Here is a 19,279-nt window from a genome sequence, read left to right as displayed (position 1 = left end):
TGCATTTATTCTTCACGTACAGCCAGACACATTGAGCAAAGGATTCCCAGTGACTCTGCAGCAGAGCTCTTCATGTTTAGACAACAGTGATTTGAGATTCTTCAATAGGTGAGTTAATAAACTAGAGAAAAGCAAAACCTCCACCATGATGGTCCATACAGTGAAATTCAAGCACTTGGAGATGCAAAGATTGAGAGCTGAGGGATGGCAGGCAGGATGGAAGCCACAGACAGACACACCTGTGAGGCTAAGGGCAATGTGAGCAGACAGACTAAAAGAAATCAAATCCAACTGGCCCCGAACTCATTCATTCCCTTTGCTACTCTGGTGAAGGTTAAAATGATTCTTGGTGAGAAGAAACTAGACAGGATAGGTATGTAGGACAGAAGTAAGTAGTGTAAACTATATTCAGTCATAATCTCAAAACATCAGTCCAGTCAGCCTCAAGAAATTCTTTTGTCATAAACTCTTACATTAGAGAAGCCCTCCAAGTGTCATCAAGTAGTCACATGGACTGGAAGTTCTATCTTAATAAGACTTATTTCTGTTTGGGTTTGCTGCACGTAAGAAACAACTAAATCATAAATATTATTTTTAAAGGAAAATATAAACCTTTGAAATAAAAGTAAATGCAGGATCTGATATTCATCAGAAAACAAAACTGTTTTTCAATTTTCTGAACAGTGGAGTAAAATATAGAGCTGTAGCTAACAGTCTATCATTATTAGCAGTATTATCATTGTTTATAAAAGCATTTTAGAGTTGACAGAAGTTTTCTTATACATGATTTAATTTTATCACCACCACAGTCTTGTGAAGAAAGCAGGATAGGTACTACTAACTATTCTGCCTTAGAGATGAACAAAATACTAATATACCTATTTTAATACTAAATTCTAAAAGCGCTGTTATTTTAAGTCACATCACGGAATCACAGAGTCACAAATGTTTTTCCAGTATCATTTAACTGATTTATCCTTAAGATTTCTCTCTGTCTGATGGAATAGAAATTGTCTGCTTATTAGGTTTTTTTTTTTAATATTTACTGGAGTATAATTGCTTTACAATGTTGTGTTAGTTTCTGTTGCACAACAAAGTGAATCAGCTATAAGTATATATATATCCCCACATCTCCTCCCTCTTGAGCCTCCCTCCCACCCTCCCTAACCCACCCCTCTAGGTGGTCACAAAGCACTGAGCTGAGCTCCCTGTGCTATGCAGCAGCTTCCCATTAGCTATCTATTTTACGTTTGGTAGTGTATATATGTCCATGCTACTCTCTCACTTCGTCCCAGCTTACCCTTCACCCCGTGTCCTCAAGGCCATTCCCTATATCTGCATCTTTATTCCTGCCCTGCCACTAGGCTCATCAGTACCATTTTTCTAGATTCCATATATGTGTGTTAGCATACGGTATTTGTTTTTCTCTTTCTGAGTTACTTCACTCTGTATGACAGACTCTAGGTCCATCCACCTCACTACAAATAACTCAGTTTCGTTCCTTTTTAAGGCTGAGTAATATTCCATTGTATCTATGTGCCACATCTTCTTTACCTATTCATCTGTCGATGGACACTTAGGTTGCTTTCATGTCCTGGCTATTGTAAATAGTGCTGCAGCGAACTTTGTGGTACATGACTCTTTTTGAATTATGGTTTTCTCAGGGTATATGCCCAGTAGTGGGATTGCTGGGTCGTATGGTGCTTCTATTTGTAGTTTTTTAAGGAACCTGCATACTATTCTCCATAGTGGTTGTTATCAATTTACATTCCCACCAACAGTGCAGGAGGTTTCCCTTTTCTCCACACCCTCTCCAGCTTTTATTGTTTGTAGATTTTTTGATGATGGCCATTCTGACTGAGGTGAGGTGATACCTCTTTGTGGTTTTGATTTGCATTTCTCTAATGATTAGTGATGTTGAGCATCTTTTCATGTGTTTGTTGGCAATCTGTATGTCTTCTTTGGAAAAATGTCTATTTAGGTCTTCTGCCCATTTCTGGATTGGGCTGTTTGTTTTTTCTGATATTGAGCTGCATGAGCTGCTTGTATATTTTGGAGATTAATCCTTCATCAGCTGCTTCGTTTGCAAATATTTTCTCCCATTTGAAGGTTGTCTTTTCGTCGTTTATGGTTTCCTTTGCTATGCAAAAGCTTTTAAGTTTCATTAGGTCCCATTTGTTTATTTTTTATTTTATTTCCATTACTCTAGGAGGTGGGTCAAAAAAGATCTTGCTGTGATTTATGTCAAAGAGTGTTCTGCCTATGTTTTCCTCTAAGAGAAAACTTTTTATTAATGTTAAGAAAGTACATATATCATTCTTGAAAAGAACATTATGTCTCTGGTTTCCCCTGCTGGATACTTCTTTCTAATACACATTGAACTGATTACCAATATGGCATTTTGGGAAAGTTTACCACTCTAATTTCATCACAAGTCTATACAGACCACATTATTTATAAAACTTAAAATGGCAGTTTAAAATTTGTTTGACTTACTTTAGGAGTACTGGACTTCATGTCTCTGATAAGATTCATGAAAACTATTAATGTTACTGGGGTTTTCATTTCAAGCCCATCTTTAGGGGAAAGTAACAGGATAGAATATCTCCAGTTCCTCTAATTACATTAGAAAAAATTTGGCAGGGGTACATCCCTGAAGATACAAAAAAATTTAGATTGGCTCTTTTAAATCATTTTTTGACTGCAGTATCAACAAGGTAGGTAGTTAACTGGGTTCAGGAACCTTCTGAATATGCCCTTCTAACCTAAATGCTTCTTAATATAAATTTCATATTGATTTGGCCTTTTTAGAAATCTCATCTAGTTTCATTGTTTTGAATTAACTATGATATCACCCTAAACTTTTTTTTTTAGTATCTTTATTGGAGTATAATTGCTTTACAATGTTGTGTTAGTTTCTGCTGTACAACGAAGTGAATCATCTATATGTATCACCCTAAACTCTTAAATCACCCTTTAAAACTGAAGGAGGACCAAACAGAACTAATATTTTATGGACTGGCTCTTCTACAGAGCCCTTTACATATCATATCTCATTTATCACTTGCAAGAGCCCTGTGAGATGGGTATCATTGCCCCAACTTTACAGATGAAAAACAAAAACAAAAACAGATTTGGAGACATTTGTAACATGTCCAAGGTCATCCAGGCAACATGTGGCAAAGGAAGCATTTTAACCCTGGCCCGACTCCCAACTCCTTTTCTATCATATGTGACAGTGGAGGATATTATGAGAAATAACTTTTTCCTGTTCCATGATCATTGAATTTGGGGTGAAAGAAGAGACTACTGCCCCCAGAATACTCTTCCCCTTGGAACGCTCAGTTATTCAGAGGTGGAAATTCAGTTGGCCAGTCAGGAAGAATCCTCTCCCACACCCTGCTTATTCACATCTCCAAAGGCATAAGGGACAGTAAGGTTCTGAAAGAAAAATGATTCCATTTGGCCCATTGATGATTGACTCCATTTGGCCCATTGAAAAGTTTGACCAAAAAGGAGGTAGCAATTAAAAGCTATTAACTGTAATCATCCCAGTTTCTTGGTTCTCTAACAGATATCAGAAAGCTGACTCGATTTTGGTGGAAACATAAAAAGATAAGCAAAGGTGCTGACATGCACTCTTTCTAGGTAAATCAGATGCACATGTGACAACGTATCTTATTTTAAATTAAATTAAGTCATTAATAGGCACAGTGCAAAGTGACATTCCGCATCATGAAAAGGTAACCCTATTAGTTAAATTCTCTGCAAATGAATTTCATTTTACTGAAGTCTTCTGGGAGACACAGTTTTGTCTTTCACGGAGATGCTGCAGCCTCACCTACTGAACCAAGAGACGTACTTGCTTTCCTGTGGTTTTCAAGACCCACGTTTAAATTTCTTATCTTTGGGACAACAGATGTATTATTCTAAGTGACTTGACTCTAGGGGAATATCAACTACTTCACAGGTAGAATACAAATAGCATTCTCCCCTTAAATCTGAGTAAACAGTCTTAAACACTTTCTAAATCCTATTATATGTACAAACTTTGCATGTAAAGGTTGAGCCAAGCAGGCACAGGACTGTAAGTAAATACATGCTTCTCCCATAAGTACACAGTATTGAATGGAGGAGAAAAGGGCTTTATACTCTATTCCCTCAATCCCTCAATCAAAGACTTTTTAAAAGAAAAGGCAGAGTTAAAATAATAACCTCAGGTCTATGATAAGGAACTTCCGTATTTGGATTTCATTGAATTTTAGCGTTAGAAAGGGTCTCCCCAGGAGCTGTGTAATGCCAGCCATCTCCCCAGACCACCAGACCACCTTCGAAGCCACGCCATCTATGGGAGTTCAAAGTTTCTTCCGCTCCAAACAGTGGAAGCTCAGGGTCCAGTTTTTCCTTCTTGCAGATGCACTGGATCCACTGATCTGAATTCTAATGATAACCTATTTTGCCCTACATTTTAAAATTTTCATTTAAAATCTTGACCAATAACCAGTGGCCTTCAAGAGGGAGGCAGCAGGGTGTAACGGAAAGAGTGGACTAGGGAGTTTGATTCTTTAGTCTCATTTTCTTCATCTGCAAAATGGGAATCAGTACACGGATTTTGCAAGAACTGGAAATGATCAAAGTCTCGGCACAGTCTCCTACACAGCAGTGCTCGCTAAGTGGTAATTATTATGATTATGATAGTCAAGTTCTCATAAAGCCTCCTGGTGAAATGGCCTTGCTGGTAATTACAGCCATGTAGCCCCTTCATCTCTTACCAATCTTAACCCATTTTAGAAAAGCACTTTTGGTATCGGCATGTGTTTATACATTTGGATTAAAATGTAAAAGCTCACTCAGCTTTTACTCAAGCATTGACCTATTGCAATTTAATATCAGATAACTGTTGCCATACTACAAAGAGACACTGCTGCACAGCTGGGGCTCTGGAGGCCCTGAGGCAGCAAAGCACCATTCAGTAAGAGAACTAAGTGGTGGGGCAGAGCCTGTGTGAGATGACAGAGATGTTTCAGGTACTTTTCAAAGAAAGGGAGCTTTTTAACCCAACGAAGGCAAACACTTTATCTTAACTGATTCTAACCCATAAAGAACCTGACAAACAGTTCCTACATTCCTTCTAGAAAGCAAAGAATTCATGATAAGGAGACAAATAATCTTCCACTGAAATTTCAGGAAGAAATATTCTTCTAGGCCCCCAAGATAGTAGTGGTAATTGAGCAAACACATGAAGGTTCTGATGTACTTGTTACCTTATAGCCAAAGAATAAATGTGTTTTCTATGGGCTTGTTTCCTCTCTCTTGGCTTCTGCTTCTAAGCCGGCTGTTACACATCTATTGCTTTCCTACTCCTCTTGGGTCTTACGTGTGACCATCTGCCCCTCACATGAATTCCAAAAGAAACCCCAGTGGGGTACAATCTCACTAGCATCCCAGTTCTTCTGCAATTCTGCACTGTAAACCATGGGAGTGACGCCATCAAGTCACAGAAGTTCTAGGAATTGCTGTTAAAAACCCAATTTCCCAGGTCTGCAAGTGCCTGACATTTTGAAGGCACTCTACAAGGTTCTAATAACGATGGACAGAATAATTCAGATGTGCTTCTGACTGAACACTGGGACATAAAAATAAAAGAAACTTTGAAGTTCTTTTTGAACAGGAATGTTGTAACATTTAAACTTCAACAACATACCCATCGGCCCTGATGTCAGTTAACTACAATCTTCCAGAAAATCATGCGCAACGGCGTGCTTACGTGACTCTGCTGCTTGTTCACCTCCACGGCATGTTTGACCTCAGGCGGTTCCTTCATGCGGGCATAATCTGAGAATCCTTTGGCAGCATCGTGCTTCTGCTTGTAAGCAATCTTAAGAAAAACACAAATAATTGTTACTTTCATTTACAGGTGTATGAAATTTCTTACCTTTCAAATTTCAGTGTTCCATTAGGATTTCATACAGTGGAATACCACCATTAATGGTCAAATTTGCCTAAGCTTCTGTAACAAAATAATATACGTAATAGTTCAAGCTTTGCGCTTCTGTTTAGCCTCCTAATTCTAACTCTTTGTCATTTATTTCAAACGTCTTTGTCCACACACTGAAATCCCCACTCGCATTCATCTAGCTTCAATCTCAGCTACGGTTTTGGGAAATCTTCCACATCCAAGAGGATTTAGGGTCATAAATGTTCAAGGTTTGAAGCTTGGGAAAGCAAATGACAAAACTGGGGAAGTGACTGGATATTTAAAAGTGAATTGTTCATTTTTTAATTGATTGTTATGATTTTATGGAGGCACAGCTATAATAGAATAGAAACCTTATTAGAAGCCCTACACTTTGGGAGAAAATATAACAAAATTCTCACATATGTCAAGCCTTGTTCTCTGTTAGGGAAATAAGTATCATAGCAATGCCACCCATCACCACCATATTAAATCTGTCCCACACAGGGTTGGAGAGAAGACATGAGAATAATCAGAAGTACTTCAGAAGTAGAACTAACCAACCTCAACAGAGTTAGAAATTGAAAAAGATCCATAAGACAGCAAATTATCCCCTTACTCTCAGTCTAATGCCATATTATCCTATTTATTCCCTTCACAAGTTTAAATTACTCAGTTTAATTTTTGTAAAATTACTTATTTTCTTACTTATCTTCTCGTACTAGAATATAACTGTCTAGTTCAATACCTGCTCAGAACCCAGAATAGTGCCTGACATACGCTGCAATAAATATTTGCTCAGTGAGTGAAGAAATAGGACCCCAGAAAATATCTGAAGAGATTATAGTCGAAAACTCCCCTAACATGGGAAAGGAAATAGCCACCCAAGTCCAGGAAGCGCAGCAAGTCCCATACAGGATAAACCCAAGGAGAAACACGCCGAGACACATAGTAATCAGATTGGCAAAAATTAAAGACAATGAAAAATTATTGAAAGGGAAAAATGACAAATAACATACAAGGGAACTCCCATCAGGTTAACAGATGATTTCTCAGCAGAAACTCTACAAGCCAGAAGGGAGTGGCACGATATACTTAGAGTGATGAAGGGGAAGAAACTACAACCAAGATTACTCTACCCGGCAAAGATCTCATTCAGATTCGATGGACAAGCAAAAGCTAAGACAATTCAGCACCACCAAACCAGCTCTACAACGAATGCTAAAGGAACTTCTCTAAGTGGGAAACACAAGGGAAGAAAAGGACCTACAAAAACAAACCCAAAACAATTAAGAAAATGGTCATAGGAACATATATATCCATAATTACCTTAAACATGAATGGACTAAATGCTCCAACCAAAAGACACAAGCTTGTTGAATGGATACAAAAACAAGACCCATATATATGCTGTCTACAAGAGACCCACTTCAGACCTAGGGACACATACAGACTGAAAGTGAGGTGATGGAAAAAGATATTCCATGCAAATGGAAATCAAAAGAAAGCTGGAGTAGCTATACTCATATCAGATAAAATGGACTTTAAAATAAAGAATGTTACAAGAGACAAGGAAGGACACTACATAATGATCAAGGGATCAAACCAAGAATAAGATATAACAATTATAAATATATATGCACCAAACATAGGATCACCTCAATACATAAGGCAACTGCTAACAGCTATAAAAGAGGAAATCAACAGTAATACAATAAGAGTGGGGGACTTTAACACCTCACTTACACCAATGGACAGATCATCCAAAATGAAAATAAATAAGGAAACAGAAATTTTAAATGATACAATAGACCAGATAGATTTAATTGATATTTAGAGGACATTCCATCCAAACACTGCAGATTACACTTTCTTCTCAAGTGCGCATGGAACATTCTCCAGGATAGATCACATCTTGGGTCACAAATTAAGCCTCAGTAAATTTAAGAAAATTGAAATCATATCAAGCATCTTTTCTGACCACAATGCTATGAGATTAGAAATGAATTACAGGGGAAAAAACACAAACACATGGAGGCTAAACAATACATTACTAAATAACCAAGAGATCACTGAAGAAATCAAAGAGGAAATCAAAAAATACCTAGAGACAAATGACAATGAAAACACGATGATCCAAAACCTATGGGATGCAGCAAAAGCAGTTCTAAGAGGGAAGTTTATAGCTATACAAGTCTACCTCAAGAAACAAGAAAAATCTCAAATAAACAATCTAACCTTATACCTAAAGGAACGAGAGAAAGAAGAACAAACAAAACCCAAAGTTACCAGGAGGAAAGAAATCATAAAGATCAGAGCAGAAATAAATGAAATAGAAACAAAGAAAACAATAGCAAAGATCAATAAAACTAAAAGCTGGTTCTTTGAGAAGATAACCAAAATTGATAAACCATTAGCCAGACTCATCAAGAAAAAGAGGGAGAAGACTCAAATCAATAAAATTAGAAATGAAAAAGGAGAAGTTACAACAGACACCGCAGAAATACAAAGCATCCTAAGAGACTACTACAAGCAACTCTATGGCAACAAAATGGACAACCTGGAAGAAATGGACAAATTCTTAGAAAGGTACAACCTTCCAAGACGGATCCAGGAAGAAACAGAAAATAGGAACAGACCAATCATAAGTAATGAAATTGAAACTGTGATTAAAAATCTTCCAACAAACAAAAGTCCAGGACCAGATGGCTTTACAGGTGAATTCTATCAAACATTTAGAGAACAGCTAACACCCATCCTTCTCAAACTCTTCCAAAAAACTGCAGAGGAAGGAATACTCCCAAATTCATTCTATGAGGCCACCATCACCCTGATACCAAAACCAGACAAAGATACTACAAAAAAAGAAAATTATACACTATTATCACTGATGAATATAGATGCAAAAATCCTCAACAAAATACTGGCAAACAGAATCCAACACCACATTAAAAGGATCATACACATGATCACGTGGGACTTACCCCAGGGATGCAAGGATTCTTCAATATACGCAAATCAATCAATGTCATACACCATATTGACAAACTCAAGAATAAAAACCATACGATCATCTCAATAGATGCAGAAAAAGCTTTTGACAAAATTCAACACCAGTTTATGATAAAAACTCTCCAGAAAGTGGGCATAGAGGGAACCTACCTCAACATAATAAAGGCCACATACGACAAACCCACAGCAAACATCATTCTCAATGGTGAAAAACTGAAAGCATTTCCTCTCAGATCAGGAACAAGACAAGGATGTCCACTCTCACCACTATTATTCAACATAGTTTTGGAAGTCCTAGCCAGGGCAATCAGAGGAGAAAAAGAAATGAAAAGAATCCAAACTGGAAAAGAAGAAGTAAAACTTTCACTGTTTGCAGATGACATGATGCTATACATAGAGAATCCTAAAAATGCCACCAGAAAACTACTAGAGCTAATCAATGAATTTGGTAAAGTTGCAGGATACAAAATTAATTCACAGAAATCTCTTGCATTCCTATACACTAATGATGAAAAATCTGAAAGAGAAATTAAGGAAACACTCCCATTTACCATTGCAACAAAAAGAACAAAACACCTAGGAATAAACCTACCTAGGGGGACAAAAGACCTGTATGCAGAAAACTGTAAGACACTGATGAAAGAAATTAAAGATGATACCAACAGATGGAGAGATATACCATGTTCTTAGATTGGAAGAATCAATACTGTGAAAATGACTATACTACCCAAAGCAATCTACAGATTCAATGCAATCCCTATCAAATTACCAATGGCATTTTTTACAGAACTAGAACAAATCATCTTAAAATTTGTATGGAGACACAAAAGACCCCGAATAGCCAAAGCAGTCTTGAGGGGAAAAAAAACGGAGCTGGAGGAATCAGACTCCCTGACTTCAGACTACACTACAAAGCTACAGTAATCAAGACAATATGGTACTGGCACAAAAACAGAAACATAGATCAATGGAACAAGATAGAAAGCCCAGAGATAAACCCACGCACCTATGGTCAACTAACCTATGACAAAGGAGGCGAGGATATACAATGGAGAAAAGACAGTCTCTTCAATAAGTGGTGCTGGGAAAACTGGACAGCTACATGCAAAAGAATGAAATTAGGACACTCCCTAACACCAAACACAATAATAAATTCGAAATGGATTAGAGACCTAAATGTAAGACTGGACACTATAAAACTCTTAGGGGAAAACAGAGGAAGAACACTCTTTGACATAAATCACAGCAAGGTCTTTTTTGATCCACCTCCTAGAGTCATGGAAATAAAAACAAAAATAAACAAATGGGACCTAATGAAAGTTCAAAGCTTTTGCACAGCAAAGGAAACCACAGACAAGATGAAAAGACAACCCTCAGAATGGGAGAAAACACTTGCAAACAAATCAACGGACAAAGGATTAATCTCCAAAATATATAAACAGCTCATGCAGCTCAATATTAAAGAAACAAACAACCCAATCCAAAAATGGGCAGAAGACCTAAATAGACATTTTTCCAAAGAAGACATACAGATGGCCAAGAATCACATGAAAAGCTGCTCAACATCACTAATTATTAGAGAAATGCAAATCAAAACCTCAATGAGGTACCACCTCACACCAGTTAGAATGGGCATCATCAGAAAATCTACAAACAACAAATGCTGGAGAGGGTGCGGAGAAAAGGGAACCCTCTTGCACTGTTGGTGGGAATGTAAATTGATACAGTCACTATGGAGAACAGTATGGAGGTTCCTTAAAAATCTAAAAATAGAATTACCATATGACCCAGCAGTCCCACTACTGGGCATATACCCAGAGAAAACCATAATTCAAAAAGACACATGCACCCCAATGTTCATTGCAGCACTATTTACAATAGCCAGGTCATGGAAGCAACTAAATGCCCATCAACAGATGAATGGATGAAGAAGAAGTGGTACATATGTACAATGGAATATTACTCAGCCATAAAAAGGAACGATATTGGGTCATTTGTTGAGACGTGGATGGATCTAGAGACTGTCATACAGAGTGAAGTAAGTCAGAAAGAGAAAAACAAATATCGTATATTAACGCATGTATGTGGAACCTAGAAAAATAGTACAGATAAACCTCTTTGCAGGGTAGAAGTTGAGACACAGATGTAGAGGACACCAAGGGGGGAAAGCCGTGGGGGAGCGGGGGGGAAGGTGGTGTGACGAATTGGGCGATTGGGATTGACATGTATACACTGATGTGTATAAAATCGATGACTAATAAGAACATACTGTATAAAAAAGTAAATTTAAAAAACAAGAATAACTAAATGGATGAGAATAAAACAAGAATAAATTAATGAATTATTTTAAAATTAATTTAAAATATATATATTAAAAGTTTAATAATAAGATATTAAATGGAATTGGAATTACTTGGCACAGAATAAAGGTAACTTAAAAAAGAAAAACTAGAACAGTGGTCACCAAGAACAAAACAAGATCTAATTTTTATTGAAAGAATACAGTTGCACTTAAGGGAAAACTTTTTACCAACATGAGCTCCTTGAGAGCTGTGTCTGTATCTTACATATCTTTTAATATACTGTGCCAGTCGTACTGAATGACACAGAGCAGAAATGCAATAAATGTTTAGTGAATGAATGAATAAATGAGTTTATTAAACGTTCTCACGAGCTTAAACTCCTCGTAGGCTTTAATAAGTTGAATTAACCACCCACTTAACTTAGATAATATACTTGTCTAAAGGATTAAAGTGATAATTACAAAAATAATTTTTTTAAGTAAAAGCATCCAATCCTACCAAAAAAAAAGGGAACGTCATCTAGCACAAATATCAATGTTCAAATCCCTTCTCTGGCTTCCCCCACCGAGCTTTTCTTGAAAACTTCCAGTGAAAGAGAACTCAACCTGGGTATCACAGTCTCTAAATTTTGAAGATGCTGACACAAAGTTCCTCCTTTAATGAAACTCAAGTCTGTCTCCCAGGAGCTGCATCCATTTGGCCATAAGGGAAGAATCACAGGACAGAACTCCAAATGTGGGAACACAGCTGTCAGTGGCTTCCCTTCCCCGGACCTGTCTGCATAGATTAAGGTACTGAACCCCTGTACACTCTAAATGCTCTCTGAAGTACAATTCCAACTTTTCCACCTCTTTCTTAAGGTGTCCACAATATCCCAGATATGGCCTGACCTATCCTAATTAGAATTGTTCAGTTTAATCTAGGTTATCATCTCAAATGTGCTATATGCTATTAACACATCCATGGATCACACCATTTTCCTTTTGATTACTGTGTTGAGATTTCTGTCAGCTAATGCCCCTAAGTCTTGTTCACTCCTGCTCAGCCCTGTTCCCACATCTGGTTGATTATTAGGCCTCGCATACAGCACCTCACAGTACTCCAGGGATAATTCATCTTGCTAGAGTCTGTCCGTTGATTTAATCCATCAGGATATCTAATTCTGATGAACATATCGTTTACATTTTCACCAATTAATTAGGTTAAACAGGATACCCATTAAGAACCTCCATTCAGACTGAGAAAGTCCATTATCTCAGTTTTATTACATTATATATTATAACTTGTGGGAAGGAAGGAGGAGTTTAGTGAGTGGCCAAGTCTCTTAAGCCAAGAAACAACTTCTATGAGATCTGTTATAAGGAAAAAAAAAACTAGCATATGCCTGTCTCCTTTTTGCTGGATGCCTGGTTGATTTTGCGTTTTTGACTATGGTACTTGTGAACTTATAACCAATGCAGCTGATCATTTTGTGGGTTATCATAGAAGTGGTGAGTCATCAAGCACAATTTTCAAAAGCACTCTTTCTTAAAAAGGCTATGTAATTTTCTACTTGCAGCATTAAAATAGTCATTTCATTTATAGCTGCTGCTAAGCACCCCTTCAGAATTAAGATTACATCAAATTGGAGGCAGCTGAACTTTATCATATTAATTTTCGTCCTTAAAATAGCTAATGGAAAATTATGTCACACTAATAAATTTTCTGATAAATTTGATTTCTTAGGATTTGTCATTAATGTGTGGCATTTCCCTAGATTAATACTGTTTTCTTCCAGCCTTGTGAATTAAGGTTGCTATGGCACTAGATGCTTGCAGTAGTCTTATGGAAGATAAGATGATAAGTCTTATGGAAGATACTTGCAGTAGCCTTATATAAACTATACGTAAATATGTTTACGCAAACAATATACACATTTATGTTATATATTTCATCTTACATGTTTATATCTCATATATACATATATTTCTGATTTACAGTATATTTCATAACTACTATATAGGTAAATGTACTTTTAATCCCATAACACAGGCAACCCTGAAGGTCCTGAAACAGGACCTTGTGGCCACTGTAGATAAAAACATAAGCTCTCATAAATCTCCTCAGTTCGGATGCCTGAGTAGCCTATATCACCTCTGTGATAAGGGATTATTTAGTCTCTGATTGAGACAGCTCTGGTGAGAAGGGTCACAGCACTTCATGGCACAGCCCATCCATTTCCAGAAGACTTCTTTGTGATCTTTGCCTGTAAAATTTTTAATGAGAGTTATCTAACAAAATGGCTTCCTAAAATCTCCACATCTGTCTCTCTCTCTTTTTTGTAAGGCGTTTCTTCCTATCAGCCATTTTCTACAAGGAGTATTAACCTAGCTAACTTCACCTCATCACTCTAGTTTGGATGTAAGCATCTGAGAATGTCTGCAAATTGATTTTAAGATAATATTTTGCTCCAATGTCAAAAGTTTAGGATATTTTTCAATAGAAGTTGGAACACAGTTAAATTTTAGTATTTGCCTAATACTACTACTCTAATTCAGGTTGGCACAAATCTGATACTATTTGGACACAGTAAAAGGTTAGTTCTATAATCATCACAGACACTACCAAATAGTTCTACTTTCTTGCCTGCCTTATTAGGCAATTGAGAATTTAAATTTTAACAATAATAAAATAGATTTATGTAAATCTAAAGAAATGTTATTACAATTACATAAATCTTTGAAATAGATACCTTCTTTGGAACCCAGGTTTTTCCTTTCTAACAAGTTCAGTGACTATAACACTGGGCAGTGATGTCCCTTGAGAGCACACATAAGGGTGCATATTCTAATGTAAGTGATAACCTATTCTGGAAAAAAAGAGATAGATTCCAAAATGTACAGTATGGATTATTTTGTATGGTAAGTTCTATGTGCACATATTTGTGTACTATAGATGCGTTTATGCCATAAAAATTTGAGAAAAGTCATGCCCTTCCAAAGCAATTAGGATGTAAATATCTGAAAATCTTACCTTCCCAAGTATAAAAATAAGAAAAGATTGTTTCTTTTCTTTATCGTGTAATTGTTGCTTATTATTATTATTATTGCATAAATGTTGTCAAATATCGAGTGTTGTAATTTCTTGCTTTATAAAGTAGTCCGTGTGATCAGCAAGTGGCTGGGTTACCAGGTGTTGGCAGGAAAAAAGGGGGCATATTAGTCATGGTCAGCCATGCAGAACCCTGGCATATATTTTTAGCTTCATGTGCAGAGCTGAGATTAGCTTACTGCCAAGCTGGGTACATAGTGGACATTTAAGTTTGTGATAATGAAGTACTTAAAGATATTCTGCAAAGGATAACAATACTTGGTATTGTTCAAGAGCGATCTATTTTCAGACTATTTTAAAATTATCTAGGTATCCTCTACTTAAAAGTAAAAAGATTCTGAAAAAAGAAGTAACTTGTTTAATAAGAAAAAGAGGGATAGAAATAGTAAAAAGCGGTGGTAAGGGGTATAGTTAAGAACCCAGACTCTGGAGCCAATCTATCCATGTTCATGTGCTGGCTCTGCCATGTATTAGCTGTGCAACCTTGGGCAAGTTACCTAACCTCTCTGTGCTTCAGTTTCTACATCTCCAAAATGAGGATATCTCATGCAGTTGTGAGGATTAAATGATATAAATATATGTGAAATGCATAGAACACTACCTGACACATAGTAAGCACTTCTTTGTATTTATTATTATTAACCAAAAACGTAGCATGAAAAACATAAACTATGTAAAAGGAAATATCCCCTTAGAAAGGAAATCAATAAATTGAACAAAAATCCATTTTACAAGTGTTTACTGAATCCTCCCTGTGTTCCAGGGACTGTTCTAAGCACAGAGGTGGAGCAAGGAACAAGACAGATAAGGTCCCTGCTCTCTTAGGGATTAATAAAGTAACCAAAAAAAAAAAAAAAAAAATCAGCTCGTGCTATGAAGAAAACAAAGCAATAATAGGAGTGAGAAAGAGGCGAAATATTCTGCTTTGAAATTCTGTTTTAAGAAACACAATAGATTAAATGCATTAAGGATTCCTTCTGTGTTGATGTACTATAAAAAGAAAATTATGTGGATTCAAAATGGGTTTACATGATGACAGTTCTTAAGTTCATGTGCAACTTGCAATCACTAAAATGGCCATTTCCGCCTGGTGGAGGCTCTTTGTTGGTAGCCTGAGATACGCTACCAAGTGAAAAACACCATCCACGGAAAAGAAATTCAGGAACCACTTGTCTAATCGATGGAGCACAGATCTGTGGATACTGAATTTAACCATTAATTCTTTATGTAACTTTTAATAAGCTACTGGAATGTTCTCCCCTTAAAGATCATAGTTAAATTAAAGACTAGTTTAATATTTGCTATAGGATTGTAATCTAAGTAAACTGTCTAAATAAGATTCGAATTTGCTCTATTAGTAGTGGTGAATGGAACTAGGAAAAACAGTGTCATGTAACTGACATACTGGCAGGTCCTTGTCATTATCTGATTCCACCGGCGACAGCTGACAGCACATGGATCAGTCGCTTCCAACTTTTCAATCCGTATTTAATATCTAAGACAAACAACTCTTTTTAAAATGCTAAACAATTTGTACTAGGTATATGTTTGGTCTACACAATTATATAATAATTCAGGAGAACCACACCTCACTCTGTAGCTGTGTAACTTCTCTCGCAAAGACACTGTCAATTGTGGCTGGCATCTGCTTATAAAGAGAATTGGAAAGGTCCGCTTTAATGGTGCCTTTGTATTTTGCCTGGGCGGGGAGAAAGAAAAGGGAAAAAATATTTCTTAGCTTTTTTTATTGTGAATATTGAAAAAGAATAAAAAAGTACTTTCTTCAGAAACAGAATCAGTTAAAAAATATAAAGTCTATTTTAATCGTAGATACTGAACCTGATGAACATATTTGAAGAAAGAAAAAGAAATCCAGTTTATCATGGTAAAACCTTTAAATGAAACATGCAAGAAAATAACGACTGGGAGAGGTAGGTTGAGCGATGGGGGAAATGGGTGAAAGGAGTTAAGAGATACAAAGTTCCAGTCATAAAATAAATACATGGGGACATAAGGTCCAGCATGGTGACTACAGTTAATAACACTGTACTTGCACATTTGAAAGTTGCTAGGAGAGTAGATCTTAAAAGTTCTCATCACAAGGGAAAAAAAAGAAATAAGATGTGTGACTCTGTGTGGTGACAGGTGGTAACCAGACAATCGTGGTTATCCTTTCAGAAGGCATACAAGTATCGAATCGTGTACACTGTGTGCCTGAAACTAATAAAATGTTAAATGTCAATTATACCTCAAATTAAAAACCTTAAATCAATTTGGTAAAAAGTAATAATGACTATATTTCTGTTTAAACCCACGCACATTTCTCAAAGTAAATCTGTGCGTATTGACAATTTCATGTTTGATCAGCAAAGAAACATGAGAACAATGAGACATTTAAATTGTTCCAGAAAACACAAGTCATTAGAATTTACAGTCTAGAACCTGAATGCAAAGGACAACATTCCTTTATTCAAGTCCTCTTAACTCCTTCCACCACAATGGTGGGGTGCAGGGGGCGCTTTTTTGCTGTTTGTGCACCTTCCCACGTGCAATCTGCGCTGTCTCTAAGTGATCTCAATCGTTACTCATAAAAAGAGACACTCATTCACTATTTACTCTTGGGAACATTAAGTTCAAAGGAACATAACAGATTGCCCTCTTCCTTTTCTCTGTGCAGGAGAACTAATAGCTGACACAAATAAACAAAACCGTGGTTTTCCCCACTCTGTCCACAGGTCCCTGCTGTTACTCCCACTTGGAACTAGATTTGAGTGCCGATTTATTGAGCATATAGCCTGCGTAAGCCTTGCGTTCCCATAACTCTTTGGATTTGGGTACTTAAAATTTACCAATTTTCTTCAAAATGTTTTCACGTTGACAGAAATAGTCCCGAGAATATCATATTGATCTTTTTCCAACATAACTTACAAAAAACACTAGAGGTCAGTCATTTACAACACTATCTAATCATCTTCCTTTCAAGTTTATCTCTTTGAAATGATATATTCACAGAAACCAGCAGTGCCTCATCACAGAAATTACTGTTAACATTGTGCTTTATAAGACAACGTAAGCTGCAGCTCTAAATGCTCTCAGGAAAAGACCCTATGATGTTTCAGCTGGAAAATGAATGTAGTGTATTTCTCACTCTATGGTTTCATAACAGGTATCTCTGTTGAACTGATCCTACTCAAAAATAGTTCAAACTGATTTAAAGTTACTTACCAAAGATACCACATTTTATGGAATCTGCTGGTTTCACTTATTTTCAAAATTATATTGAATCATTTATATCTAATAAGTCTGTTAAGAAATGAAATAATGGAACTTGCCAATACTTTCTATTGAATAAAAATAGCCCTTTTTAAGAGTAATTTTATATAAATAAGAAAGGGTTAGAGCCAAAATAGACATATAATAAAATACATCAACCATAAATAATAAAACTTATCAGTTTACATGAGTTAATTGACATAGTGCACAGAATTATGTAATATACAGATATTACCAACATTCAGTGGTGTTATCAAAAATATTATTGTCTAACTTTCATGCACAGACTTTTACTTACATAAATAGAAAAAGAAAATGAAAGCCATTTTGCACGTTTTGATACCTTACCTCAGAAATAAAAGCGCCAATATGTTTTACATGTTTTAGCATAGGCGTGTCAGTCACAAATGTACACTTGTCTTTAGACTTTTTATACTCTTCTTTATAATGGATCTAAAAGAATATTTTACATAAGAAGAGAAAGAAAAACAATTTTAATGCTCCTTTTTTGAACAGAAGAATTAACTTAAGAAAAGCTGTTTTCTGAAGTAAATACTCCAATGTGGAAGGATGCTCAAAACAAGCCAAATCAAATAAACTGATATCCAGCCCAGAAGAGCAAAGGTGATGAGGCAAAGGCGGGAAAAGGCTGCTCTTTACATAAGCCAGGGTCTAGTTATCATCAAGGATCATGTGTGTTGGCTAATGAGAACCTACTGTATAGCACAGGGAACTCTACTCAATGCTGTGGTAACCTAAATGGGAAGGAAATCCAAGAAAGAGGGGATATATGTATATGTACAACTGAGTCACTTTGCTATACAGCAGAAACTAACACAACATTGTAAAGCAGCTATACTCCAATAAAAATTAATAAAAAAATAAAGTTAAAAAGTAACAACCAGGGGCTTCCCTGGTGGCGCAGTGGTTGGGAGTCTGCCTGCCGATGCAGGGGACGCGGGTTCGTGCCCCGGTCCGGGAAGATCCCACATGCTGCAGAGCGGCTGGGCCCGTGAGCCATGGCCGCTGGGCCTGCGCGTCCGGAGCCTGTGCTCCGCAACGGGAGAGGCCACAACAGTGAGAGGCCCGTGTACCGCAAAAAACAAAACAAACAAACAAACAAACCAAAACAAGGATCATGTGTGTTGGACCCACAGTAACTGTGGGTCCTGTTTGCCCAGCTTGTTCAGCATGATTATTAAACGTTCTCCATTTCACTCATACAACTGTCCTAGTTTATTGTTACTTTTAAGCCACAGACCCTAACAGGTAAGCCTATGGTCAAACAGAAACATAGCTGCCTACCTCTAGGTTTAAAACAAGGCGTCACCAGGACAGATGTAACCAATTGAGAAGAGGCAGAAATTAAACAAATGGAGAATACTTCTAGCATCATTAGCTAGACATGCTGGCTTAGAGGAAGAGGCCTAAATTGTGGCCACAATGGGCTTTCTGTTACTAATTACTTATGCTCAAATCAAACTTACCCAATTTATGAGCACCCACAGGCCTCACCACCCCCAAGCATAGAACCCACCCAGAAAGCCTGCCACCTGGTGGAGATCACTGCAGAATGCCCCCTGTGGCAGGCAGAGGAGCAGGACAAAGCCCAGAGAAGCTTAGCTGGGCAACGCTCATTTCTGCT

General features: G+C 37.0%; 1 protein-coding gene across 2 annotated transcripts in view; it reads right to left on the bottom strand.

Moving 5' to 3' along the window:
* NEBL (nebulette) overlaps window positions 1–19,279 on the bottom strand; it is a 340,919-nt gene that overhangs the window by 82,306 nt on the left and 239,334 nt on the right. Inside the window, exons 3-5 of one of the 2 annotated variants that reach the window (XM_032623435.1) lie at window positions 17,983–18,087; window positions 15,950–16,060; window positions 5,768–5,878 (exon numbers count right to left, since the gene is read on the bottom strand). The exons of the other annotated variant lie outside the window; for it this stretch is intronic. Of the exons in view, the coding sequence (XP_032479326.1) occupies window positions 5,768–5,878; window positions 15,950–16,060; window positions 17,983–18,087 (327 nt within the window). The remainder of the gene's footprint in view (window positions 1–5,767; window positions 5,879–15,949; window positions 16,061–17,982; window positions 18,088–19,279) is intronic. 2 annotated transcript variants of the gene reach the window in all.

This window comes from Phocoena sinus, chromosome 2 (assembly GCF_008692025.1).
Source record: "Phocoena sinus isolate mPhoSin1 chromosome 2, mPhoSin1.pri, whole genome shotgun sequence".
Taxonomy (NCBI): Eukaryota; Metazoa; Chordata; class Mammalia; order Artiodactyla; family Phocoenidae; genus Phocoena; species Phocoena sinus.
The sequence above is the reverse complement of the archived record's forward strand: the minus strand, read 5'-3'. Positions and strand labels throughout refer to the sequence as shown.